The sequence below is a fragment of the Triturus cristatus genome, chromosome 10 (assembly GCF_964204655.1).
Source record: "Triturus cristatus chromosome 10, aTriCri1.1, whole genome shotgun sequence".
Classification (NCBI taxonomy): Eukaryota; Metazoa; Chordata; class Amphibia; order Caudata; family Salamandridae; genus Triturus; species Triturus cristatus.
In genome coordinates, this window is record NC_140593.1 from 911,996,841 (window position 1) to 912,024,401 (window position 27,561).

At 44.0% G+C, this 27,561-nt stretch overlaps 1 protein-coding gene across 3 annotated transcripts in view; it reads left to right on the top strand.

Annotated features, from left to right (window-relative positions):
* SETD2 (SET domain containing 2, histone lysine methyltransferase) overlaps positions 1–27,561 on the top strand; it is a 1,034,666-nt gene that overhangs the window by 994,706 nt on the left and 12,399 nt on the right. For all 3 annotated transcript variants that reach the window (XM_085628742.1, XM_085628741.1, XM_085628740.1), the window contains one exon: positions 381–482. In XM_085628742.1, coding sequence (XP_085484868.1) covers positions 381–482 — 102 coding nt within the window. The remainder of the gene's footprint in view (positions 1–380; positions 483–27,561) is intronic.

The following is a 27,561-nucleotide window of genomic DNA, read 5'->3' on the forward strand; positions in this document are numbered from 1 at the left end:
GACTATAGTTAGTAACATGGAGTTATGTACTGTCTTGAAAGCTATAAAACTGGAATGTTTTGTTTATAATTTAATTTATGTTCTTTAAAGGGCAGCGTATTGTGGCAGCAATAAAAGGATATTGCATAATGTTAGCCTCTGTTGTCTTTAATGAAATCAAGATTCTCTTTGCATGTTAATTGGAGAATCACCCTTTCTTCTCACAGAATATAAAAAGGTATGATGTAATGTCCTTAAGTGGACTGCAGTTTATTTCTTTGGTACTGTATTTGTGTATATGTGAACCCTAAATGTTGATTAGAATGTTTGGCAGAAGCCACCCAGTGCAGTTGAAAGGCTCAGATTTTCCTCTGACATGTCCCGTTACTCCTTTTCTTCAGATGTCACAGTTCATTGTCCAGTGCCTAAATCCCTACCGGAAACCTGACTGCAAAATTGGACGAATAAACACAACGGAGGACTTCAAACATTTAGCCCGAAAGGTATGAAGGTTAGAAAGAATCTTAGCATGAATGTTACCTTCATCCCATCCCAAATTTTGGGTTTCCAGTTTTCAGCTGCTGCCTCATGTTCAGCATCAGCAACATCTCTTAATCATCAAGTGTATTTTTAGGTCTCGCGATCTGCGTTGCACTGCGCAGCAGTGCTCGCGCAGGCGAGAGTCCTTCTGTCCGGGGTTCAGAAATGGACCCTGGAATCGCACACGCTCGTGCGTGTGTTTTCTGTTTTGGGGTCTGTTATTGGGCTTTGAGTGCGTGTTTTGTTTCAACAGAGCACGCAATAGGCCAAAGACGGGCGCATTGCTCCGCCCACGGCCTATTGGTGTCTGATACGCGCACCAAAGCCCATATGTTTTCAATTATAGTGCCCACACACGGGCGCAATAATTAAAAACATATGCCTCGCAGTGGCGCGCGTGCACCACTCGCGGGCGTGTTTTTGTTTTTCTTCAGTGCCGCTTGTATTTTCTTGCGCGCGGCTTATGTTTTAATTTGAAAGTGCTGTTGGAGGTAGGGTATGTTTATGCGCAGCTCTTTTCATCATCCCTTTCCTTCGCTCCCCCCCCCCTCGCACGTAAACATTTTCATTCTCCAATATTTTGGGGAATCCGTGGGTTAAAGTGCAGTGTTTTCAGTCTTTCATGCGGGGAATACTTCACACACGGTGCTTTGTATACCGTGCTACTGTCTACAATGTATGCATCCTCCCCCAGCCCCCCCCCCCCCCCCTCGCCCGAATCAACAGCTCACCGAGGTGTGGAAATTAAGTAAACTTTCTATAGCCAGGACTGCGGGTTGTGTGGAAGGCGGAAGTGAGTGGATGTGGGTGCAAGTTTACTTGCTACAGAGTTTACGATGTGCACTCCCCCAGCCTCCCCACGTGCTTCAGTCTTTTGTACACATAAAGGCCCCATGCGATACCTGCACCACTAATTATCGCTCTAGAGTGAATACCAGCTGGAATAAAATCATGCAGCGAATGCGTTACTAATGTAATGCATCTATTCTTTTCAACGAGGGCCAAGCGACTATAAAAAGCAGATCCCCTTTTTAATTGAATAAAATAATTAGCGACTGCAGTTAAATATTTATTTTCTGTGAACAAAGCTGCTTTAACTATCAAAATGAAGGTCATCTAGATTATGATAAATAAATGAAAGGTGTTACCTTTATCAACAGCTTGGCATGTAAAACAGTGAAGGTCGATATCCAAAAACAACAAGCATTGGCATAGCCAATAGGTCTCGCCTTTGGGACCTTATAAGTGTTTAGCCATGCAACAGTTGATGTTGTTGCACCCAGGATATTGTGCTGCATAACTAAACACTTATAAGGTCCCAAAGGCGAGACCTATTAGATATGCCAATGCTTGTTTATGCTAGGGATGGGTCCGGCAGTTCAGGAAAGTAGCAACCCAGTGATGGTACAGCTTGTGCAACTTCCTCTATTGCTCCTTAGGGCTTCACCAGCTCCAGTTTTATCATACGTTACATTGTTGTATCTTATTTTCAGTTCCATTCATCCTGTGTGTTGAACTTATATTGTTGTCATGTTTCTTGCCGTAATGGCTTGTGAAATGTTGCATATCGATTTTTGTCTTTCCTTCCCCAAACAAAAGTGAAAGAACCACTTTGTTTTTGTTGACTGTGTCTAAAATATTTTACCTTAATTGTTGTGCAGTAGCTGCTTCACCTGCAACATAATGTTTTGTATGAAAGTGTAAACATCTTCGATATGCCTAAGCAGAGTATATATTGAATACAATAGCACTGGCATCAGACAGCTATAGCTATCTGTAGTGTGGAGACGTTAGATGTACACCCTGGAAACCCCAGTGCATGCACACCATCTTCAGATTCTTTTTTCTGCCATTGGATCTGGATGGAAAGAGTATAGCTTCCTGATGGCATGATGGAAATTATTTTTTGGGGAGGAAAATGAAGTTTTCAGTGCGGAACATCGAACTTGTTAGGGAACCAAGGAAAACCACCCATTTCCAGCAAAAATCTCAGGTGTTTTCGAACCCTGATACACCACGATATAATTGACCGTGTGGGCCTGAGAATGGGGCCTGAGAATGCATTTGAGGAATGGGGCACATGCCATTCAGGTTCTACCCTAAATGCCACCACCAGTTTGGGCAGAAGGACAACCACTAAGTGTGCTACTTGTCTTGCCAGATCCACTCATTGGAGGGCTGGGACGCCTGCACAGAGTTCTAGACAAAGACTCTCAAGACCAGAGAAAAACAAATTGCACAAGCACAGAGGCACATCTCCGGAAAAGAGATGAATCCTGAAGAAACAATGAGATGATTGAAGACCTAGAAATTGCGCAGAGATAGGGCTCTGATGCCGAGGGAAACAACTTTGAGAAGAAGACGTTGAAAAGATAGATGGCGAAGTATGCCGATTGCTCCAAGCTCAATGTAGCACAAGGGCAGCCGGGAACAGAGCCAAGAGGATCAGGCTCAAAACATCACAGGTTGTTATAGTCTTCAAAATTCTTGGCTGTGAATGGCGAACACAAGCCCAAAGAGCCCCCGAGTCCAAATCGAAGGACATTGCAGGAGAAAAACCCTGCAAGATGGTCTTGATGCTAAAAGGCAATCAATATTGCAGGAAGGAAGAGGCTCCCAATAGGAAGTATCTTCGGCACCCAAACAGAAAACCTCAGCCATCAGTTTCGAACAAGCGCTCAATGTCGAGAGAAAAAGACTTCTTGAGTCTAAGGCCCAAGAAGAACGCCTGTCTATTCTTCACTGGTTGCATGTGGAGAATAGAATCACTTACAAGGCCAAGTGCTATTGCCACAGAATTTTGTGGAATAAGAGTCCTAGCTACCTTTGATTCATGATCACTCCCTACACTCCTATTCAGAATCTAAGATCGAGAGGGACCCATCTGGTCAAGGTTCCAAGAATTCAAAGAGCCAGAACGGGAGCTCGATCATTTAGCTACCTTGCATCAAAAAAATTGAACACTCTGCCTCTGAATCTGAGATCTGAATCCATGGAAAGGACCTTTTATAAACAACTAAAAACCTGGCTATTTGCACCTTTGCATGTTATTTAGCTTCAGCTTTGTAAGTTAGCCTTTGCTTTTAGTTTAGATTCTGGCTTTGTCTTTTACCTTTCTCCAGTCTGTTGCTCAGATTCTACTGCAGTGACACATCGTTAGGTGTAACCAGGCGCTCTATAAATGGTATTGGATTTGATCTGAAGATGAAGCCTCAAGTAAAAGGGAGAAGGAATTTACCAACTCCGTAAAGGCATATAGGATTCTCCTTCATCCAATGAGGGAAAAACCAGTCAAGGATGAGGACCAAGAATTTGAGCTCCCTGAAACACCAGAGCGGCAGAAGATCAGGGGGAAATGTTCTAAGAATACTTAGAAGACAGATCTTTCCAGCTAGGGTTATTCGCAGTCGACAACTCTGAGGAAGGTTGGCAAGACGTCAGCGCTGACTCTCCAGAGGTAGGCATAGACATCTACCCTTCACCTACCTTTCAGGGGCATCACTTCCTGACATCAAATCAGTGTACAATGAGGTGGTCAGAAGGGTGGCTGACACTTATGGTGTGAAGCTGAAACAACAGAATCATACTTCCTCCTGGGAACACTGTTGGCATTGCAGCAAAGAAGCCAGTTTCTGGCAGCGCTGCCTAATAAGTTGGACAGAAAGGAGAAACCTTTAAAAAGATAGCAACGGCTGTCACTCCACGTGTGGAGCAAAATATAGGCATTCTTTACAGGATCTAGCATCCATAAGGGGAGGAGTCAGTGCTGACTCAATCATAGTGTCAACAGCACAAAAAAGAGCCATTTCGCCAGCAGCAGTGGCCCACCATCTGACAGAGAGAGCAAGCAGGTGGAAATGATGGGCAGAAAATGGAGTGCTCAGCGGCAGTCCAATATAGGATTGCAAACTCCAATGCCCTTCTAAAATTGCGATGCCCATCTAAAGTGGAAGGATATGGACAGCCTTCAACAACATTTCCAAGAGCAGTACCAAATAAGGGGCAAATCAGTCTTCTAGGAAAGTAAGGTTATCACCAATGCCTTTCTGGAGTCAGCACTGGAAGCTGCTGACATTGCCAGCAACCAGTTCTGCACCAGAACAACACTCTGGAGAGAATCGTGGCTGTGAGTGTCAGCGTTTAAATAAGAGGTACAGACTGCAATGGCGAACATGCCTCTTACAGGGGACAGTCTGGATGGCTCATCAGTGGATGACCCACTGCAAAGAAGGTAAAAAGATAAAGAAACTGCAAAGTCCATTGGGACATTACAGTTCAGAGTCCAAGTCGAGGAGAGCAACCCCACGAAAAAGGATGCCCTCTAGAGAAGGATCACAACCATCTGCACCTCATGTAACCTTTACTGTGCATCAGCCAGGTCCCAGCACAACAACATAGTGGCAATACACTGGAGCACATAGACGGCCTTTTCAAGAAGACCACTTGGAAGAGGTTCAAAAGAGGGGAGTAGCTCAGTCACACAAGCTATCCAGTCTAGCACAGGGGATACAAAACATATGGCTAGTGGCAATCCACTGAACAGTAGTAGAAAAAACAGAGGCAGACATACTAAGCAGGCAAACCGGATGTCAGCCAATCAGTTAAAGCTGAATATTGACAAAACGGAAATCATCTTGCTGAGAAATGAGATAAACGTTTGGCGCCACAACTTCTGGCTCCGAGATCTCTGCCCTGCACCTACTCCAGCACTCTCTGCCAAGAGCTTTGGGGTAATGATAGATGGCAATCTGAAGCTTAAACCTCAGATAGGAGCAGTTATATCTAAGTGCTCCTTTCTATTAAAAACTCTTTACCCTCCTGCTGGCCTTTAATGCCAAGTAACTTGTTACGGCAGTAAATAACTCAAGATTGGTTACCTCGTACTACTGTACATAAACTACAACCTGTTCAAAATGAAGCAGCACGGCTGATTTCTTTTTCTTCCCTTGGCAGTCACACTCTACAAATCTATTGAAAGAGCTACACTGGCTTCCAGTACAGGAGCGTTATCACTTTAAAGTATGTTGCCCAGGTTTTAAATGCATGAACAAAGCTAGCTCTACAGCGGCGGCTCCTCCGCTATGGTGGACAAGCGTCATAACCCCCCCCACCCCCACCGCCCTCCCCCCATACCACCTGCCTCAAAACTTAGAAAATAAAACAATAATAAAAATGGTCATTATCTTTTTCTTTTTATTTCACTAGCTGAGTCTAGGGGGTAGGGCCTAATTTGGGGCTGTTATGGAGGGAGAGTGGTGGGCAGGGCACTGTTGTCAGTGCGCATGCAAGTTTGACCGACCGTCTCAGAACAGCCAAACTCGCATGTGCACTGAAGTAGTCTCTAACCAGAGCTGCTTTTCCGGGTTGGAAACAGAAAGCACAGGCGCACAGGCTCCCAGTCTCACTAGCAGCATGAGAGCATCATCAGGATTGGCCACAGGGGATTATGGGATCCTGTGCATGTGATGACTGAGCAAAAGCGAAGATGCAGCAGATAAGTTATTGGTTTTTGTGTGCGTCTCCTTTTTTGTTTGGGCACACTCTGGACCTAGTGTTTACCAATTCCCAGCAACTGAGTATAGATATCCCCCAGCCTTTAGTCTGTGTCAATCATTATTCCATAAGCTTTCAGCTGCAGAGGTCCATTGCAAACAATGGACGAAAGAAAGAAGGCAAAGGACAATTGAGGTCCTGAAAACAAATCAACCCCTTTACTTTTCAAACTGCCTTCTGCTCTCTGACCATAAAGAATAGTGGTGGCGTAAATTCTGCCTATACAGAGTACCATAATTCCCTCTCATGCTTTTGATGCAGGAGCACCTCCCCAACTCAGCATCCTTAGATCTACTAAACTGATATGGCATAAGACCAAATACCCCTCTGATAAAAAGGCTTACAGATTTGCCTTTCTGCATACCACAAGAAGATCAGAGAAGCACGCAGACTTTACACTATTAATAGAATCAAGCAGGCTGGTAATTCGGTGAAAGAACTAGTTAAAGCACTTAATTCACCAAGCTCGCAGCCTGTAAGTCAGCAATTCAAGAATGTGACTCGCTTGCCAATTACTTTGAGGGCAAAACCCTAAATATCATCAGAATTTTCCTGCTTCAACATTGAAACCTGACGACTCAGTTTTCCACCTTCTAATGCCCCAGCTTTGCTGGTGAAGTTTGCTACCATCTCCCAAGCGCAAGTTCAGGTTATGCTAGGCAAAGTTAAATCTGGTTCACCTTCTGATGCTTGCCCTACATAGAGTTTCCTCTTTGTCAATCCTACTTATGCCTTCTATCACAGATCTTTTTAATCTATCTTTTGACTCAGCAAAATTGCCGTTGGACTGGAAATCTGCTTTTGTTATCCCTTTTCTAAAGAAAGCTAATCCTGATCCCAACAAACTAGCGAATTACCAACCCATCTCGCGAATTACCAACCCATCTCGCTCCTTCCCCTTCTTGGCAAGGTTCTGGAGGGTCTAGTTAATAAATGACTCTCTAAATATTTGGAGGACCACCACTTACTGGACCCTACACAATCTGGTTTAAGAGCTTTCCACAGTATGGAGACCACCCTTCTGGCAGTATTCAACTCCACCAGACTATTGTTGGATGCTGGCACTCCGGCTATGCTGGTACTACTCGATCAGTCTGCGTCTTCAATACCGTCACCCTTTCCATCCTTGCTTAGAGACTTTGAGTTAGGTGTATATGGAAAGGCCTTAGATTGGTTTAAAGATTTTCTGGGAGTTCAAACTGAAGCAATCTCACTATACCCCCTTCTAATTCTTGAACCTTGACCAGAGATAAAGAGGTCTCTCGGGGTTCCTCCTTATGCTCTACCCTTTTTAATATCTATGTGGCCCCTCTTGCACAGATTGTTAAATGCTGTGGCTTTGATATATATATTGTATGCCGATAGCATCCAATTAATTATCTCCTTTGGTCAAGAGCCAGAGAAATCTAAAGTCAGGTTTATTGACTGTATGAGTAAGCCACCTGGGTGACTCTTAATTGTTTCCAACTGAAAGGAGACCAGACATGTGTAACTAATTTTTAGGTCTCGCCTAGGCAGCGCACATGCGCTGTCCTAGGATGGCCTTTAGCCATTGGTCTGCTCATAGTCAAGCACACACGTGCTTGTGGCGGCATCCACCTTGCGGGAGCGAGCAGCGGTGCGCCATAAGCACGAGTGCAGTGCTTGAAAATGAACAGACTGCTCTCCCAAGCGCGTGCACGTGCCACTCGCGGGCTCACCTCCTGCCCCCCCATCTCAGGCGCGGACCACTCGCGGGCTGTGTATTTCCACTGCACTCTCACTTAGCGCTAGGCACGTTCCTCGGAAATTGACACAATCGACAAACCCAGCAACCGTTTCTTTAAACTTGCAACCGGCGGCATCCACTAACTCACTGAACTTTCTTCTAGCAGCAATCACGTTTTCCTAAGAAGCGGAGCTTTACCTAGCAATTGCCATGCAACTAGCACCCTCTGCTATCAGCCAGAAATGTAACCAAACGCTAGCTCCTCCCATAGCAACAGAAGCTTTCCTCAGCAACCACCGCTTTCCATTTCAGATAATAGCTTCCTGTCAAAAACAGCACTTTTACTACCAAACACTTTAGCAACCAGGGTGAACTCTGTTATCGTCTATATATTTTAATTCTGGATCAATATAGCACTGAGCAGCTACGAACACTGGTGGGTCTTGGGCATGCACAAGCGAAAAGTCCCCAACCCTTAATATTCTGGGAAGTTGCATCCTTCCCGCCTTTCACTCTCATAGCAGGAGCGCTCGCCAGCAGCAGATTTCCATCTTGATAGCAGCGAGTCCCCAAACGTCCGGCCAGTTTCCCATAAGCAACTTTGAATCCCGAGCCAAACTGCAGTGCGCAGACAGAAGCCGTCATTCAGCCGCACCTCAAAAACAGATGAATGCAAGTGGGAGGTTCTGCAGACTAAAAGGACAAAAATTGCCTAAGTTGATGGAAGGAAAAGTGACTAACGAAAGACTAATGGCACATTTGGTAGCCATCTTGGAATACGAGACATCCCCTTAACGAAGGCAGGCATTTTTACACAAAAAATGCAAGTAAGTTGTGAAAAGTAATTTCTTCGTCAGCCCCTGGGAACTCAGTCTATTACATTGTCTAAATGGTAAACAATATATAAAAACTTAAAATAGATAATTTTTTGGGGTTTAGTGTGCCTCCGCAAACGCACAAAACAGTTTTTAAAAGAATACTTTTGAAAGTTATTTATGGTTTGACTGACTGACTGCCTCTGGATTGCCCTTTTAATCGCTGAAGAAAGTAACCCGGCATTACAATGTCGGTTACTGGATTAAATTGAGTAATAAAGATGAACCACGCCTTTCCAAAGGTCGACCGTTCCTGGACCCGGTTCCCCAGATAATACTAACAACGGACGCATCGCTCTCCGGCTGGGGAGCTCACCTATTACACCTCACAGTGCAGGGCACATGGACGCCTCAACAAAAGTTACTCCATATCAACCATCTGGAGTTACTAGCAATCTTTCTAGCCCTGAAATCTTTTCAAACACAGGTTTCAGGCAAGGCAATCCTCATTCGCACAGACAACATGACGGCCATGTATTCTATACAAAAACAAGGCGGCACACACTCTCCACAGCTCTCTCAATTAGCACAGAGCATATGGAGATCTTTCTCCTAGCTCAACATGTCCCAGGAGTCCAAAACACCGTGGCAGATCTGCTCAGCAGACAGACAAAACAAATCCACGAGTGGGAACTTCACCCACAGGTTCTTCATCCATTCTTTCAAATGTGGGGGCATCCGCACATAGACCTTTTCGCCACCCACGAAAACACAAAATGCCCAAGCTTTGCCGCCAGATACCCACACCCATTGTCCAAAGGAAATGCGATATGGATGAACTGGTCAGGCAAATTTGCGTACGCTTTTCCGCCTCTCCCACTCATTCCATTAGTGGTGCGAAAACTACAGCAGCACTCCCTCACACTAATCCTAGTAGCTCCAACGTGGGCCAGACAACCGTGGTACACCACGCTGCTGGAACTCTCAGTAGTACCACACCAAAAGCTACACCTCTCACCATGCCTCCTAACCCAGAACCATGGAGAGATCAGACACCCGGACCCAGCTCAGCTCAACCTTGCGATCTGGCTTCTGAAGTCCTAGAATTTGGGTACCTATATCTAGGGTTGAGGTCATCCCTTTCAGGTCATTTGAATTTTTGGGCACCAGTGTCAGTCTCTTGCATGGCTCTGCGTTCCTGGCGCGGAAAGCTATGTACAAGAACTGACGTCAGCGTGCGGGGACGGCGTCTAGGTACTCCGACAACATCCCAGCGATCACGACGATGGACGCGGAGCCGCAGACGACGCCTAGTGATGCGCAAGGGTATTGCTGATGAAAAAAAATTCCGGATCCAGCCTGACGCCTGGGGATATTCTAAGGTGAGGACTCTAACTAACTAATGTTTCTTACAGATTTATCGTTACCGAAGGTAAGTAACTTGTTCTTCTTGTCTGGGGTACACTCCTAGTTTTTCTGCTATGAGAATAAACTTTACAAATTGGATTGATAGGCGAGAACAGTTCCTAGAAAGGCAATATATAATTGCTTGACGACACGTTCTCACCCCATTTTCCTTAAAGATGGATTTTAACAGTGCTGGCCTCTCCTGACGTAATCGGGGGCAAATGCATTCAATTTGTAATAATGTTTCACTATGAAAGCCACATAATCTACAACTATATGCTGCCCAATTTTGTAACCATCTTGGGGTTCCGTCCTTTGTGGGATAGCGACCAAATCTTAACATAAGAAATTTAGCCCTAGAAATCGGTTTTAAATAGAAGATAAAATATGGTTGCGGCTCCACTTTATGAAAAGAATTAATAACCAACCCGGCATGTGGTTTGCCAATTGGTTTAATAGCTGTATAAATGCAGTTTTATTTCTCTCTGTTCAAAAGGCATGGACTTAAACGTGTTCAGGCTTTCCGTCAGATAGGATCTCAAAGAGCTTTCATACTCCTATTTCATTACTTCCTGCCAGCACTGATTTGGAAAAGTCTCGGGGTCAGAGAAAAAAACCCACATACAAATATTTTAGAAACAGATTGTCTCATTAGGGTTTGACTTTTCAGGCCAAATTCCAATCTAACATTACCATGCCCGAGATTTCTCTGTACCCCGAAGATTGGTTTAAAAACTTTTATTTGTAGATTATAAATGGGGCTCCCGGTTTTATGGTATTTATTTTTTGGCCATTTCCGTCTGTATTTATCCGTATTTATTCTTTGGGCATTTTATCTGTATTTATCCACATTTATGTTTGCCACAAGTAAAAGACAGCGCTGCAGTTAGTATTTTTTCACATTTATTTAGATTGACAATGTACACAATACATTCATCTGAAAAGTTTGTCATTTGCAGAATGTCCAAATAGGCTTTAAAATGCTATCACAAGCCATTTGTCTCCGAGCCTTGCAGTTTCTGTGATCGGCACAGAGTGCCACATCCTCTCCCACAGTGAACACCATACTGCCCCACTGAGAGAAACTCACATTGCCTTCAGCTACAACCCAAGTGTGCCCCGCTATAAACACGTGGAAGCAACTCAATTCAAATTATGCATAGAGTAATATGCTGCCTGATAAAAAAAAAAGTAAAAACATTCAGGAAAAAGCAAACACTTCTAGGGAATACAACTTAAAGCTTTTACACTCATTATTCAGAAATCAATGAGTGTTTTGCTTGAAAACCTAAGGAAATGAAAAGAAAAGTAGTGCTTTACTGGCAAACTCTGTAAGGTGGCGCGAAGGTGTTTGGGTGTGAATAAAACCAATCTGGCCACTTTGCGACTATTCTGTCTTGTTTTATTTAGTTATGTATTTATTGTTTATATTTCAAAACCTCTTTTTTTTTCTCCTTCTGAGGCTGCATTTTGGAATAGAAAAATGTCAGAAAAAGACATTTGTTTCCTCTTTTTTTGGATCATTTCACAGGGCAACAAATGATGGAAAAGAGAGGAAAGAACAGTCAGTTTTCTGCCAGTCAGGAAGAGGGCGTGGTGAGGCAACTCTCTGCTGGAGCACAGCAGTGTCGCAAAATGTGCCAGTATTTTCCCGTTTTTACATATAAACACAAAGGAAAACTTGTTTTCAGTCTGTATTTATATGTAAAAATCAGTTTAACCCCTTCGCTGCGGCGCGAATTCCGCCGCGGCGCTGGGGGGGGTGCGGGGTGAGCGCGGCGCCACCATGCTCGTGACGGAACCACGCCATCATGAGTCACGGGCGAGCTGTGCTCATGACGGCGTGGTTCCGTCACGACTCCGCCCACTCTATTTCGCCCGCACAGGCGGGGAATCAGTGCCGCGTGGGAGGAGCGGCCGCAGCATGACGGAACCACGCCGTCATGAGCACACGCCGCCCGTGGCTCATGACGGCGTGGTTCCGTCATGCGCACACAAGGGGTTAAACGGAAAACCGGAAGCCTTAATTGTAAATAGAGCTCCCGGTTTTCCGTTTAAACAGATTTTTACATATAAATACAGACGGAAAACAAGTTTTCCTTTATCTGTATTTATATATAAAAACAGGAAAATACTAGTACGTTTTGTCATTGACCATCTGGTGTCTCCCCCTCCTTAGAGGGTTAAGAGGTGTCAGCCCGGGCTGAGACAGCTTCCCGGGCACACACTCAGCCGCACCAGAGTACTTCACAGGTCTTTGAAAGACCGTTTCCTTGTTAATGAGGCTTTGATGTTCTTTCACCCTTAGCCTCTGCCGATTGCAGAATGGGTTTTACTATATCCAAGGCCTGCAGAGAAGGCTCGGCATTAGTGGCTGTTCGGGGACGGGCGGGGAGCAGAGAAGGAAAAGGTCTCCATCTCTTGCTTCCTGCCCAGACAAGACCAGGAAGGTGTCCGCTTCTGCTCTGCCGCGGGCAGGTGTCCCCCCCTCTCTTTCTTACTCTTATTCCCTCTCTGTCTAACTCCTCCTCACTTACCAAAAAACGTGACTCAAGAAATGGTTCTCACCCTCTTTTTCTTCCTTTTGTCCCTGTGAAATGGATGTTAAAAAGAAAATCACTCTTGATGGAAATGCTGTTTTGACATTTTTCTATTCCAAAGTGCAGCCACGGAAATAAAAGGTTCAAAATATGAAAAATCAATAACTAGATAAAGCAAGACAGAGTGCTCTTAAAGTGGCCGGATCAGTTTTATTGAAACCCCAAAAACATTAGTGTCACTTTACCGAGTTTGCCAGTGAAGCGCTGTTTTCCCCCGGTGGGGAAGTGCACCAAACCTGGAGGTACAGCAATACCTGGTTGATGGGTGGATTAGAAAACAAAATGTTTACAGCGGCTTTGTGTTCTCGAATGTGGTCTTTTTAAACAATAGTATTTACGTTTTGTAAGCATATAAGCAGTGGACATTGAAATGGGTCCTTTCTGGGCCCTGTAGTTTTCTGGCATAAGCACTCCGTGATTTCTGAATAGTGAGTGTAAAAGTGTTAAGTTGACCATGTTGTTCCTGCTTATATTTCATTATTTAATCTTTCATTCCCTATGAATGTTTGCTTTTTCCAGGGTGTTGTTACTATATCCTTTAGGGAGCATATTGCTTCATTTTGTTTTCAAGTCAAAACAGACTTTATTTAGTTAGCCTGAAATTATTCTTCATTGTTTAAGTTAGTAGTTAAACTTTATTATACAAGGTTACTTAAAACCTTTACTATTTATAGCACAAAACTCTCTAATAACTTAAAAGTACATGCAGTAAACATCAGTCCTAAGCAATAAAGCAGCCAATACATTTCAGTTCTAATATATTTTAACAGCTTTAAAAAGTGGTCCATAAACTTAACCAAGTTACAGCTAAGATTAATATGATGACCGTTTAAGCTCTAAATAAGTGCCTGCCTACAAGTTGTTATATTAAGTTGATAAAAATATGGTCTTAACCTTTCCCTACGAGTGTCAAGCAAAGCTGGACATTTACTTACAATATGCCGCAGCGATTCTTCTGTAAAACCTCAAAGTCTACATGTTGCATCAAATGAAGTAGGTTTGCAAGTGAGAACAAAAATTTTAATTGGAAAGTTACCCATTCTGAATGAAAGGAATTTCTGCTTTAAATTAGGCGAATTAAAAAATATATATATTGTTGGGATGAAAGCGAAGCATAAGAGTTTAAACAATCCAACCATGCACTTTTTTGGCTAGAGTGACTTTTTTAGATAATGCGTTACTAGAATTACACTTTTGTTGATTGATCATAGGTTTAAAAATGGCAGGCGAGACTGGTGCTATCCATAGCTCATTTGTACTCAGTTTAATCAATGAGGATTCTAAATACTTAAGCCATGGGATCCCGAGTCTGGGGTGCACAACCTCTGGCCAAATGTGATAATTCAATAAGCTTTCTCATGCTTCCTTTTTCCTTTTGCAACTTTTGATATATTCTCCTGGCCAAGCTAGTTGTTGCGACACAAGGCCAAACTTCAAGCGTACTGGAGTTGGTATAGTATCCCTTGTTAATCTGAATAGTTGTTTAAAGGTAGGACTTTGTATAGTGTCCAGTTGTTTTGTGTCTTTCCCTCTCCAACTTTCAGATCCTTTGGTCAATAATGGAAGGAGCTTGGTACTGACAAGTCTAAGAGTGGGGCCTTGTGAAGGGCAGCTTACATTTTTTTGTAGAGTACAAAAGGCAAAAAAATACGATTTTGAATTCCTTGCAAGTCAGACTTGAAAGTGCCCCAGTTGTAAAACGTAATTTATAAATAGTTATATTTGACACCTATTCCAGCTAGTCTTACAGGAAACAAATGGCCAGCTTTTTAAAACGACTTGGAAATGTCTAAACTTCTGTCTTTGTTTCATATGATTTCCATTTTATTTGTTTCAGTATAGGTGGAAAAAGTTCTCATTTGACTGAAGATCTACTGAAGTCTTTCTTAAAAGTACAGTGTGATCCTCATATTGAAAACTTGAAATCAGTTGACAGCTTAGTCGCAGTGACAAAAAAGAGGGTTGAGCATGCAATGCATTTAGATCAGTAATGTTAAAATTAAATAAGGGCGTCAAAACTGATCCCTGTTTAAGACCAATATAAGTCTTAATTTTCTTTGTTACTGTTGCACCATCACCCATCTTTATGACCCATGTATCTGTATATAAGATCTCATTTGCTCTGAACATTGCTGGCGCGATGTTTCAGTGTTCATATTTAATCCACAAACTTTGTCCTGGGAATTGTCAAAGGTGTCTTTTAAATCTATAAAAGTCTTGAAGGGGAATTTTTTCTGCATGAGATTTTTAAACCAAAATGGCGAAAGTAATCAAATTTGAAGATGTTCCACACCTTTTCTGAAAGCCCTTATGCTTCGTTGGGATGAGATTTCGCTGTTCTACCCATGCCTGTGTAAATCATTCAATAAATGAGATGCAAACATTTTTGCTTCTGTGTCTATCAGGATGATTAGCCTGCAGTTCGCAGGAGTTCCCTAATGACTGAGCTTCATTATTGGATGTAATACAGTACCTCTCCAAATTCAGGTATATAATTTGAGAGAAGGCAATGATTTTATAATGAAGTCAAAACTTCTGCCCATGGGTTAAGTCTCCCTTGAAGATGGCTGTGGGCAAACAAGGGCAGCATCTTGTTTCTATTGCTTATTGACCATACAGGCTTATTTGTCATTAAAAGTGATAACGGGCTCCTCATTCATGATTTCCCTGTGGCTTTGATTGTTTGCCCCTAGTCTGTCATTACCATACAATTTTTTAACATGATTGATCCAATCTTTCTCAGGAATATTTGGGTTATTCGCTCATTTGCTGCTAATTGCTATGTTATTCACAGAGCACCAGAAATTCCTTTGTGTTATTTGAGGTACAGTTAAAGTGAAATAAGGACCACTTTTATTAAGCACAGTATGTTTTGTCTCCATATTGCTTTTTTATAGGAAGCTCTTAGATCTTAAATTCACCTAAGTTGGACCCGTCTTCCTTGGAAAGAAAGTGTATTTAATCTTCTTCTCTCTGTATTCAGTTACCTCTTTTGAAGAATCAATGACGTGGGAAACGTGTACTTTTTTTGTATGGGAGATTAGACTTAAAGTACTTGTCTTATGTGAGTGCCTAAAATTAACCCATAAAAAGTTTGTAGAATTAGATCAGGCTGTGGCACTTACTTGGTCTATATGCGATCTATTGTGGTCATTCTTTAAAATGCCCCTGGTGGAGAAAAAGTCTATTGAGTATAGCCTAATTTGTTCTGCTATAGACCTTTGGCACTTCATTTTTGTTTTTAAATTTTAAATTTAAGGTTTATGATTCACCATTCCTCAGTGGCTGCTTTCCAACTGAAACTGGATTAATTAAAATCAAGATCAACTGAAGATACAATTCATCCTGTTGTCTATCCTAAAATATGTGTCCCTAATAAAGTTTAGACTTGTTAGGATATAATCTATAACAGATGCTGTACAAGAAGTTCACATCGTAGAAGCTGCAGGTTGATCTTCAAATCGTCCATTTAATACTGTCATGTACGCTGCATGTTGCAGGTAAAGTAGCAGCTTGCCATTAGGGCCTTTTATAGGTCTCAGATAGACAGTGTATGCGCTGTCTTGAAGAGACATGTTTAATCTGTGGGCTTTCAGCCCGCCCACAGGCTTCCCATTTGCTCGCTCCATCGCCTGTCTCATATTCTTTGTCACCATTTGTCCCTGGCATGCATGGTTATGCCTCTTCTTGTGTTTAGCCTTTCCCCCACCCCCCAGAGTATGGACCAAGTTATTGTAAATATCCACTGCTCCCCTTTTTACAACCATTTTAGGACCTACTTTTTTCTTTCTGTTTCAGCACTACACAGTGCTCGTGCTTTTACCATCTGTCTCCTCCCACCCGCCCTCATGGTTTGGTGCAGGTTCCATGCCAACAACAAAATTAGAGCTGAGGGGGTGGATTTTGGTTATAGGTCGAAGCTCTAGCCCCAAAGGTTCAGTAGGTATCCCAGCATATACCCCAGCAGCACCGGAATCATCCGCTTTCCTCCCTTTAGACCTAGCGATATAAGAGGGGGGTAAACAAATTTGCTATAGAAGTTGAGAGTCTCCTCCTTCTGTGTACGCAGCCCCCACTGTCCCACGTTGTGTAGCTTTCTTGCTACCTCTTCCAACATCCCTTTTAACTTTAATACGAACTTCGTTGGATGTGTCTGCAGGTACCGTTGGAAGTCACACCAACAATCCCTGTAGTCAATGGGAGGGAGGGTCACGTCTTGGTGCCCTTTGCCCCTCTTGTAGCCATTACTCCCCTTTGTGGTGCCCCCGTAGCAGCAACCCGCCTGGGTTCCTGGGCCACGGCGAGGTGCAGAAAAGATGCCACAGCAGCCGCCAACAACCAGTCAGGTGAGCTCGGGCTGCTGCTGCCAGACTCAAAGCAGTAAAAAGAGCGCTGGCATCCGCTTAGTGCAAGGTGCAGCAGCTTTCTCAGCGGAGACCAGGCTCCAAGCCGCATGGCTGATGGCTGATTCACCGAGTGACACAGTGTAGGTGGCGAGCAGCGCGGTGAACTACTCGGGCGCCATTTTGCTCCGTTTTATCTTTGGCCCAGCAAAAACTTGCACTAGGCACTGATAAATCTTACTTGTCAGCTCTTTCTGCTTTTTTGCTGTTGTTGGATCAGCCTTCATAGCTAAAATCACCTATTGTGATTAGTTTTCTTAGCGGTTTAGAAAACATGTATACACCTAAGCTCTCTGTGATGCCACATGCTGACTTAAATTTCGTTCTCACCTTTTGATGTGCAACCCTTTGAGTCATTGCATAGTTGCCCATTACGCCTTTTGACCCTGAAACAGTCTTTTTGGTGGCGAAATCATCAGCTTGTCGCTTAAGTGAGCTACGGGCACTTTTGATCTGGTCACCTTCTACAACCTTTTTCCCAGACAAACTGGATGCTGAGGACTTGAGCTGCTTTCCAGCCGAAAGTATTAACATCTTTACATGTCGTTCAGACAATCACCCTTTGCTTTTGTGTTGGACAATCAGCTCTTTGTGGGCTTAACGGAAGTGAAGAAAGGCATGGCACTGCAGAAAAGAACCATGTCTGGGTGGCTAGACATCTGTATTAAAATCTGCTATGCACTAACTAATAGGTAGCCATTTTTGGCTCATTTCATACGACCTAAGGCTCCTACGACTGCTCTAATACACTGACTTTCTGTCATGAATATCTATCAGGGTGCTACGTGGCCATCTAAGGCATACAGTCACGAAGCACTAGTGCCTCCAAAGCCAGGTTCATCCAGATGGGCATTTTGTTTTTCGCTCCCGGAGGATATTAGTCTGAGCCATTTCACAGACCAACCACCTTTGGGTAGTACTTCTTTGATATCTATTCACAATGTGAGGAATCTCCAGTTATAAGTACCCAACTGAAGAACAAGTAACTTACTTTGAGTAATGCCCTTTGTGAAGGTTACTCTATCTAACTGCAGATTTCTCACCCCCCTCCCAGCTCTCCGTTCAATGGAATGGTCTCTTTTCCATCTTAAAAGGTCCCACTCTAGAGCTCTGCACCCTGGCATTATTAATTTGCTAATAGGTTCCTGTGTCTGAGGTCACTGCAAAACGGAAGAAACTGACATTAACACGCATTGGTGGCACTTTTATGTGACTCCATTTGTCACTTTTGAAGTGGAACAATACTGATGCAGAGCAGCATGCCGCCACCTACCGGCATGCTAGAGTACTGCTGTTGAGTTTTTCGGATCCAGTCTGACACTTGGAGAAGTGAGGATTCTGATAGACAGGAAGAGTAACTTATTGATTTATAACTGCATTTTAAAAATCACTCTTTTTTTTCTCACACACCACCATGATCTGGCCTCTGCAATTCCCCCACGTGCTTTAAATGCATTATGTATTTACTTTAAATAATCCTTACAGTGCAACCACAAGTCCCATGTAAAATTTTGTTTAACTCCTATTGTGTTTTAAGCAATGTTTATGGTCATTCCCCAGTTTTCCCCAATATACTATAGGGAGCTTTGGGTCCCCATAAAATATATTTTGTTTTGATCAATGTTATTTGCCTTACAGTTATATAAATCGCAAATTGTCATTCAGGTTCCTAAAGAGCACTCCTACTCTGAGTGAAATTGCCCCTAAATACTCTCAATTATTGATCAGTGACATTGCGATGTGCTTTAAAATGAAACACTTGCTGTGGGTGCTTTAACTCCTTTTCAAGTGAGAGTAAGAATGGGATCCTGCATGAAAATTTCACCAGATCCCCACAAAACCTTCTGAGTAGCCTGTTGCACGGACAGATGTGAGTTGCGTGAGAAGGAAAGCTGATGTTTTCACATCCATCATTAAGGCACAAGTGAACAGCAAGGGTATACCATGACACTCCACAACAACAAAAGAGACCGCATGCAAATTGAATGAAGGTTGTTTAGATTCAAAGAGAAAAATGGGCATTGGGCATGGCCAAATGTCGTACCCATTAGAGCCAACGTTAATAAAGATGTGTTACTTTTGCTTCTTAGACCTATCCATGCTGGACTGATGTTGTCAGTCTAAACTGCAGATCTCCAAAAATCCGTGGTTTTATTTTAGTTTTTTTGCCTTCTTCCTCATGGCCCACCCAGGCTTTGTTATACGTAAGCATGCACTGTGTCCTACTCAGAGGAACTGTTTAGTTAGAAAAACAACATCTCTATGGTTTTTTTCAAAATTAAATATATAATACATGCAATCACTTCAAATGTTTTTTTAACAGTCTTAGCAAATCACAGAAGGGGAGGGAGAACCAATGAAAAGCACAATAAGATTTCTAACTTTAATTTCCCTTGAACATTTTTCTGCGGATTCGGTATCACGCTTCATTTCGCTTTACCCGTCATATGGTCCTAATTGACGGCTGTGTAGGGAGAAAGTTCTTATCAATTAAGTGGCATACCGTAGAAGTCTCATATGGCCATGAAAAAGACTACTGGTGCAGTCATAATACGCCCTGGTGGTATAACAATGCCTCCATTGGCTTCCCGTCTGTTGCTCCTAGGTGGACTTGTATAATACTCCTTGGTGACTTGGAAGTTCCTACATTAGTGAGTTTCCAAGCTTCTCTGTCACTCATGTCGCAAATAAGATTATAATTTAAATGAACATTTTTCCACAAACAACTGAGGAACTTCTGAATCATTACTGCATAATATACACCCTGCATGGAGCCTGCATGCAAAATATAAATAATATTTTGCTAGAACGCTGCCATATCCATGATCCACAATCTAAATTTGTTAATGTTTGCCTTACTTAAATAGTTTATATATGAAATTGACTACCAATCTAAGCTATGTTTTAAAGGATAATTTTCTACAAACTATATGTTCGAGGCATATGAGCTGTAGATCACACACTGTGCATAGATCGCTATCTGGTGTTGGGCCCAGATGTTTGCACTTTGTTGTTGTCCTGGAAAGTCTTTGAAAGTCACGGGATAGGTGGCTCCTCCTTTGGATAATAGTGTGCATGGGCATCGACTCCATCGTCAGATTGTTTTTTTCCGCCATCGGGCTAGGATGTGTTCATCGCTCTCCAGTTCAGTGTTGTTACCGATCATCTTTTCGACATGAAATCCTCACCCATAGTTACGTATTGTTTCGATCGCCTTCCCCTTCGACGCGCATCTCTCCAGACCTTCAAATCTACGATTCCGGTCGTTGACGCAGGCCTTCGGGCCTACCTGCTCCATTGGGCCTTCGGCTCATGGAAAGAACTCCTTTTAAAAAGTGTCCTAAATCTTCATGAGGTGTGTAACCTCTGCCTTTCACCCGAGCACGAGGCCAAAGACTGTCCAGCTTGTGCCTCCTTCCGCTCCAAGAAAACGATCCGGGACCGTCGAGCCCGAAGAACAATAGCTCGATCATTGACATCCATTCCCGACGACATCTTCCAGAAAGGCATCAATGTACTGGAGCAGGAGCAAATCCAACACCACGCCATCAGCTCCTCCGAAGCGGACGACTCCGACGTCGAAGGCATCACTCCGGGGCAGCGGGTCGTAAGAACTGACGTCGACCCCTCCCCACCCCCCTTCCCAAAAAGGCTTCAGTCACACCTTCACCTTCGGGCCTAGGTGCACACCAGGACAAAACTTGTCACGCCCCGCCTTCGGGCTCGGCAAAGAAGCCAATACAAAAGCCTTCAAGACACTCGGGATCGAGCCAGCCTGCCGTCGGTACCGAAACTCCATCCCCGGCACCGAAAAAGAAACCAATGCCTTCCTCCACGCCAACGCCTACCTTTGCATCGACGCCTTCGGCGCCTGAAATCCCCTGGCACGGACGCCCCGGCTCCGAAAAAATCTTCGGAACCGAGCATACACCGACTTCAAAAACGTCAGGTTCTCAGCCTTCAGAGCACAGGCCTATGGATCCGAAAAGACCACCGGAACCGAAAAAACTGTCGGTATCAAAACCATCGGAATCGAAGAAAATTCCCGATTCCAGGCCTAAAGAGCACAAAACTACTCCAAATCCCCTGACACACACACACACAATCGGTCCCCAAAAAGTCGGTACCGAAAGAACACAAGTCAGTGGAGGAGCTTTTTCGACTGGATCAGACCCAAAAAACACTTCAAAAAGACCCTAAAACAGGTCAACTCATACTTAGCCCTTCAAAGAAACGGAAAATGGACAAACCTGTACCAGCTCCACGTCCTGTGAAAAAGATATTGCTACTTCTCCCTTAAGGATTCCTTCTCCTCCTCCCCCTCCACACCACTCTCCTATCCCATATTCACCTCCCTCACCATCTTCTCCACCTCCAGATGATGATGACACCTCTGACGACATGGGGGATGATCACCCTTTAGGGGAACCCAGTCCTCCTGGTGCCCCAAAAGATTCATGGGAGGATTATGACACCCATGTCCCAGACACACCTCAGGACGACATCTACCCATCTAGGCCATCCCCTCCTGAGGACACTATAGGGTTCACTCAACTTATACACAGGGCAGCAGAATAACACGGGGTAAACCTACATACAGACCCTATAGAGAGAGATTTCCTCATGGACACTTTTGAACCATCCCAAAGGTCCATTGCCATTCTCCCAATGTTAAAAGGGGTAATCAAACACGCTCCTGAAGTGTTTAAGGATCCTGTAAGAGTCAGTCATTAACCCCAGGGTTGAAAAAAAGTACAAAGCTGCCCCATCTGACCCTGTTTATATTAAAGGGCAAATACCCTTAGATTCTTTAGTGGTCTCCAACGCCAGGAAAAGGGCCAATTCGCAAACCACAGGAGATGCCCCACCTCCTGATAAAGAATCAAAACTGCTGGACGCGTCGGGTAAAAGAACAGCGTCCCAAGCAGCTTACATGTGGCGGATTGCCAACACAGAGCTTTGCTTGAAAGATATGATAGGGCATACTAGGACGAGCTAGAGACCCTACTACAACACCTTCCAGATCAATACAAGACACGAGCTACTGATCTCATCCAGGAAGGCAAGATCATACCAAATACCAGGTGTTGAGGTCCCTAAGTGAAGTCAGAAAAGACCACCACTAATAAGTGGGGAAGGAGGCAACTCCTTTTGTTTTATATTCCCTCACACACCCTAGTGGTGTCATGCTTCATCATTGGGACACCTCGACGCCTACAAGTCGAGGTGGGCTCGACCATATTCCAGGGAGCTCTTAAGAAGATGTATTTGGCCAGGGGGATAAAGATTAAAATCCCCGACAGCAGATCCCAGTATCCCTTTTATTCTTGGACCTGCTGGGGCTGATAATAAAATAAAGTTTAAGGGTCAATGGGGATATTATGGTCCTAAGACCCTATAGCCAACATGTTTCAGTCCTATTAAGCCCCATAAAGGGTGCTGGACTTTCTTCAGGGCGGAAAATAATGCCCCCTGGTATGGGTAGGGCAGGGGATTTCCCTACGCTACTGGTGATAAGGGCAACTAACGCTCCTTATTAGTTTACGTAGACTAATTAGTCTTGCATGTCACTCCATCTAAGTAGAGAAACAAAAGGGAAAAAAGAGAGAGAAGAGACCGCACATTCTTATATATGGAGATCCAGGAATGTTCATATCTACAGGCGTACGTCTCAACTTATTACTGGTGAAACCAACAGACATATAGAGGTGGCGGGTGAAAAAACACTCTAAGTTTCTCACACGCTCCTATCTGTGTATTGCCCGGCTTGGTGGCGGCATTACGCCGCATCCTATCACCTTTTGCTCTTAGGTGTGTGTCTAAACATATTGATCTTACACCCGTGTAATTCCCTCGTGGTCAAAACACTATAAAAATAATATTCGCCGTGGTTTTTTTAAATATAACATGATCGCGTAATTGCATGCTCACCTTTCACGCTCATGCATACATCTACATATTTCACACATTCATTCTTGCCCCGTTCTGGGAGGGGTATCAACTCCAAGTGGAAAACCAACATTTGTGGGGTAGCCCTGTAGTCAGACACTTCATGTTCGTAAGCGTTTTTTCATCACCCACACGAGATTCGAGTATCCCGAATTGTTGTTCCATAGTAATGGAAGAGGGCCCCAATAAGGTAAAAAACACATATAGAGAGACAAACACACGAAGACATAAACACAGAACAATGTCCGTAAGAGTTATGCTTAATGCAGGATCCCAAGAGGGACCAGCTTCTTCCTCATACCTTATGTCCGTAGTAAAGTTCCAGCATTACTCACGCCATCCAGGGTCCTGCCCCTCGTATCATCCTATTCGGAGGTGGTTCCACTGCTTGGGGTACTGCTTCATCTCCTTGTGACGTTATAAGTAGACCGTTTGTAATTGTATGTTAGCCCGCCTACTTCTGCATCCCATATCCGGCATGAACGAAAGACGATAAGAATCATGGGAGTTGTAGTGTTAATCTGACTACGCGTCTTTCTCTGCTTTTTAGTTTTTTTTTCAAACTGAGCTTTATTATCACGAAGTCAAAATCAGCCACACATCTGATCCTATTTATTGTTACGGACTATGATTATTACCGATCTGTTTGTACTGATCAGTGTAATACCGGTAAAGACAGGAGGGGTTTGTTCTAAGCAAGGCGTACCGGTGACCGACTTCTACACATGGGTCAACCAACTCAACCCACACTTGAAGTTCACCATGACATCTAACCAGGAACAGATATCTTTCTTGGATGTCAAATTGAGCGCAAGAAATGGGGGAATTACCAGTTCTTTGTTCTCCAAACCAACTGATAAAAACAGTTTACTCCACTTCAACAGCGCACATCCCCGGGCACTTGGACATTGTTCTGTGTTTATGTCTTCGTGTGTTTGTCTCTCTGTATGTGTTTTTTACCTTATTGGGGCCCTCTTCCATTGCTATGGAACAACAATTCGGGATACTCGAATCTCGTGTGGGTGATGAAAAAACGCTTACGAACATGAAGTGTCTGACTACAGGGCTACCCCACAAATGTTGGTTTTCCACTTGGAGTCGATACCCCTCCCAGAACGGGGTAAGAATGAATGTGTGAAATATGTAGATGTATGTATGAGCGTGAAAGGTGAGCATGCAATTACGCGATCATGTTATATTTAAAAAAAACACTGCGATTATTATTTTTATAGTGTTTTGACCACGAGGGAATTACACGGGTGTAAGATCAATATGTTTAGACACACACCTAAGAGCAAAAGGTGATAGGATGCGGCGTAATGCCGCCACCAAGCCGGGCAATACACAGATAGGAGCGTGTGAGAAACTTGGAGTGTTTTTTCACCCGCCACCTCTATATGTCTGTTGGTTTCACCAGTAATAAGTTGAGACGTACGCCTGTAGATATGAACATTCCTGGATCTCCATATATAAGAATGTGTGGTCTCTTCTCTCTCTTTTTTCTCTACTTAGATGGAGTGACATGTAAGACTAATTAGTCTACGTAAACTAATAAGGAGCGTTAGTTGCCCTTATCACCAGTAGCGTAGGGAAATCCCCTGCCCTACCCATACCAGGGGGCATTATTTTCCGCCCTGAAGAAAGTCCAGCACCCTTTATGGGGCTTAATAGGACTGAAACATGTTGGCTATAGGGTCTTAGGACCATAATATCCCCATTGACCCTTAAACTTTATTTTATTATCACCCCCAGCAGGTCCAAGAATAAAAGGGATACTGGGATCTGCTGTCGGGTTTTTAATCTTTATCCCCCTGGCCAAATACATCTTCTTAAGAGCTCCCTGGAATATGGTCGAGCCCACCTCGACTTGTAGGCGTCGAGGTGTCCCAATGATGAAGCATGACACCACTAGGGTGTGTGAGGGAATATAAAACAAAAGGAGTTGCCTCCTTCCCCACTTATTAGTGGTGGTCTTTTCTGACTTCACTTAGGGACCTCAACACCTGGGAGCTCTAGGTCTGTTCAAATACAACTCGCAACTTAATTGCGAGTTGATAGTGAGGAGTACTTTTGGTAAAATAGTGTAAAAACCCGGAAGGGTGTACTTCTCCCTGTAGTTCCTCTCGGCCCCCCTGTAAGTTTGGAAACCCTTCCTACTTACGTTTGTGCTTAACATACCAAATACCTCCATTCGTTGTGCTCTTGATGCTGCAGACACAGCATCCCGGGCTATTAACACCAGCGTCCTTTTACTCCGACATGCATGGCTACGCATTTCCAGCTTCAAGCCGGTGGTCCAAATCACTATATTAAACCAACCATATGGTCAAGAACACCTGTTTGGACCCAATGTAGATTCATCTTTAGAAAAGATGAAAAAGGACACCGACACTGCCAAATCAATGGGAGCCTTGCAATCGCAAACTCTCAGAAGTTCTTTTCGTTGCTCTTCTTACAGAGGCGCCTCTAGTGGGTTTTTCCACCGAAAACCCCTTCACTTCGTACAAAAGTCCAACACAGACCTCATCTAACAGAGGCTATTACAGAGGAGGCTACAGGGACAATAACAATAAGGATAGAGGCACAAATACCAACACTTGTACCGCCGCCACCCCTAAACAATGACTTCCCTCCACTCCCCCCGGACGACTCTACTCCGGTTGGGGGAAGATTGCTACAGTTCCTACCTGTCTGGAACAACATTACCACAGACAGGTGGATGAGACAAATCATCCAATCCAGTTATTGCCTGAAGCTCACTTCAACTCCCCCACACATTCCACCCAGACAGCGTCCAATGTCGGCAGAACACTTAACGCTTCTAAAACAGGAGGTACTTTCCCTCCTACAAAAACATGCCATAGAACCAGTTCTCCTTCATCACCAAAACACAAGTGTTTACTCCCTGTATTTCCTCATTCCAAAGAAGGACGAAACCCTGAGACCCATCTTGGACCTAGACCATTAAACCTCTACATACAACCATATGGTCACTCTTCAGCAGGTCCTCCCGTTACTCAAACAGGACGACTTCCTAGCCACATTAGATCTCAAGGACGCCTACTTCCAAATTCCCATTCACCCTGCTCACAGGAAAAACTTTCGGTTTGTGGTAGACGTCCAGCATTACCAGTTCAAGGTCCTCCCGTTCAGAGTCACCACAGCACCCAGGGTCTTCACAAAATGTCTGGCAGTGGTGGCAGCCCACTTAAGAAGACAACAGATTCATGTCTTCCCATACTTGGACGACTGGCTCATAAAAGCCAAGTCACATATCCAGTGTGTAAATCACACACACGCCACAAAACAACTACTTCACGACTTGGGGTTTACCATAAACCTCGCAAAGTCTCACCTCCAACCATCCCACATCCAACAATATGTGGGTGCCACAATAGACACCTCAAAAAGCCTTGCATATCCCAGTCCAGCCAGGACAGCAAGTATGCAAGCTCTTTTAACAAGATACCAACCGCAACACTCACTTCCAGCTCGCATGTTCAGGCAACTAATTGGGATGATGGTCTCTCGCATAGTCATAGTACCTCGTGCAAGACTCCAGATGCGCCCTTTACAGGAATGCTTAGCACGTCAGTGGAACCAAACTCAAGGTCAGCTGACAGATCTGGTGTTGGTGGACAGCCGCACACATTGCTCTCTGCAGTGGTGGAACACCCAAAACCTTTCCAAAGGGCGACTGTTCATAGAGCCGGTTCACAGACTCTGCTAACAGCAGACGCATCGCTCACTTGCTGGGGAGCTCATCTACTTCATCACACCATACAGGGCACATTGACACCTCCGCAAAGGCTACTCCACATCAACCACTTGGAGTTGCTAGCATTCTTTCTGGCACTAAAATCATTCCAGAGACACATAATAGGCAAAGCTGTATTAGTCCGCACAGACAATGACAGCAATGTACTATTTACAAAAACAAGGGGGGACGCGCACTCTCCAGCTCTCTCAATTAGTGCAGAGCATATGGAGATGGGCCATTCCTCAGAACATTTTCCTGTTAGCTCATCATCTCCCAGGAATTCAAAATCACATGGCAGATCTGTTAAGTCAACAGACACAACAGATTCACGAGTGGGAACTTCATCCACAGGTTCTCCAACCGTTCTTCCAAATGTGGGGGCAGCCATAGATAGATCTCTTCGCCACACATTACAACACAAAATGCCCAAGCTTCGTTGCCAGATATCCACACCCATTGTCCAAAGGCAATGCATTATGGATGAATTGGTCAGGCAGATTTGCGTACGCTTTTCCACCTCTCCCACTCATTCCATTAGTGGTGCGTAAGCTGCAACAACAGTCGCTCACACTGATCCTAGTTGCTCCAACGTGGGCCAGACAACCCTGGTACACAACATTGCTGGAACTATCAGTAGTCCCGCACCAAAAACTACGCCTCTCCCCACAGCTCTCAACACAGAACCATGGGGAGATCAGACACCCAGATCCAGCACAGCTCAACCTAGCGATCTGACTCCTGAAGTCCTAGAGTTTGGTTATCTCAATCTTCCCCCTGATTGCATGAACGTTATCAAGGAGGCTAAGCGCCCCATCACTAGAGCCTGCTATGCAGCCAAGTGAAAAAG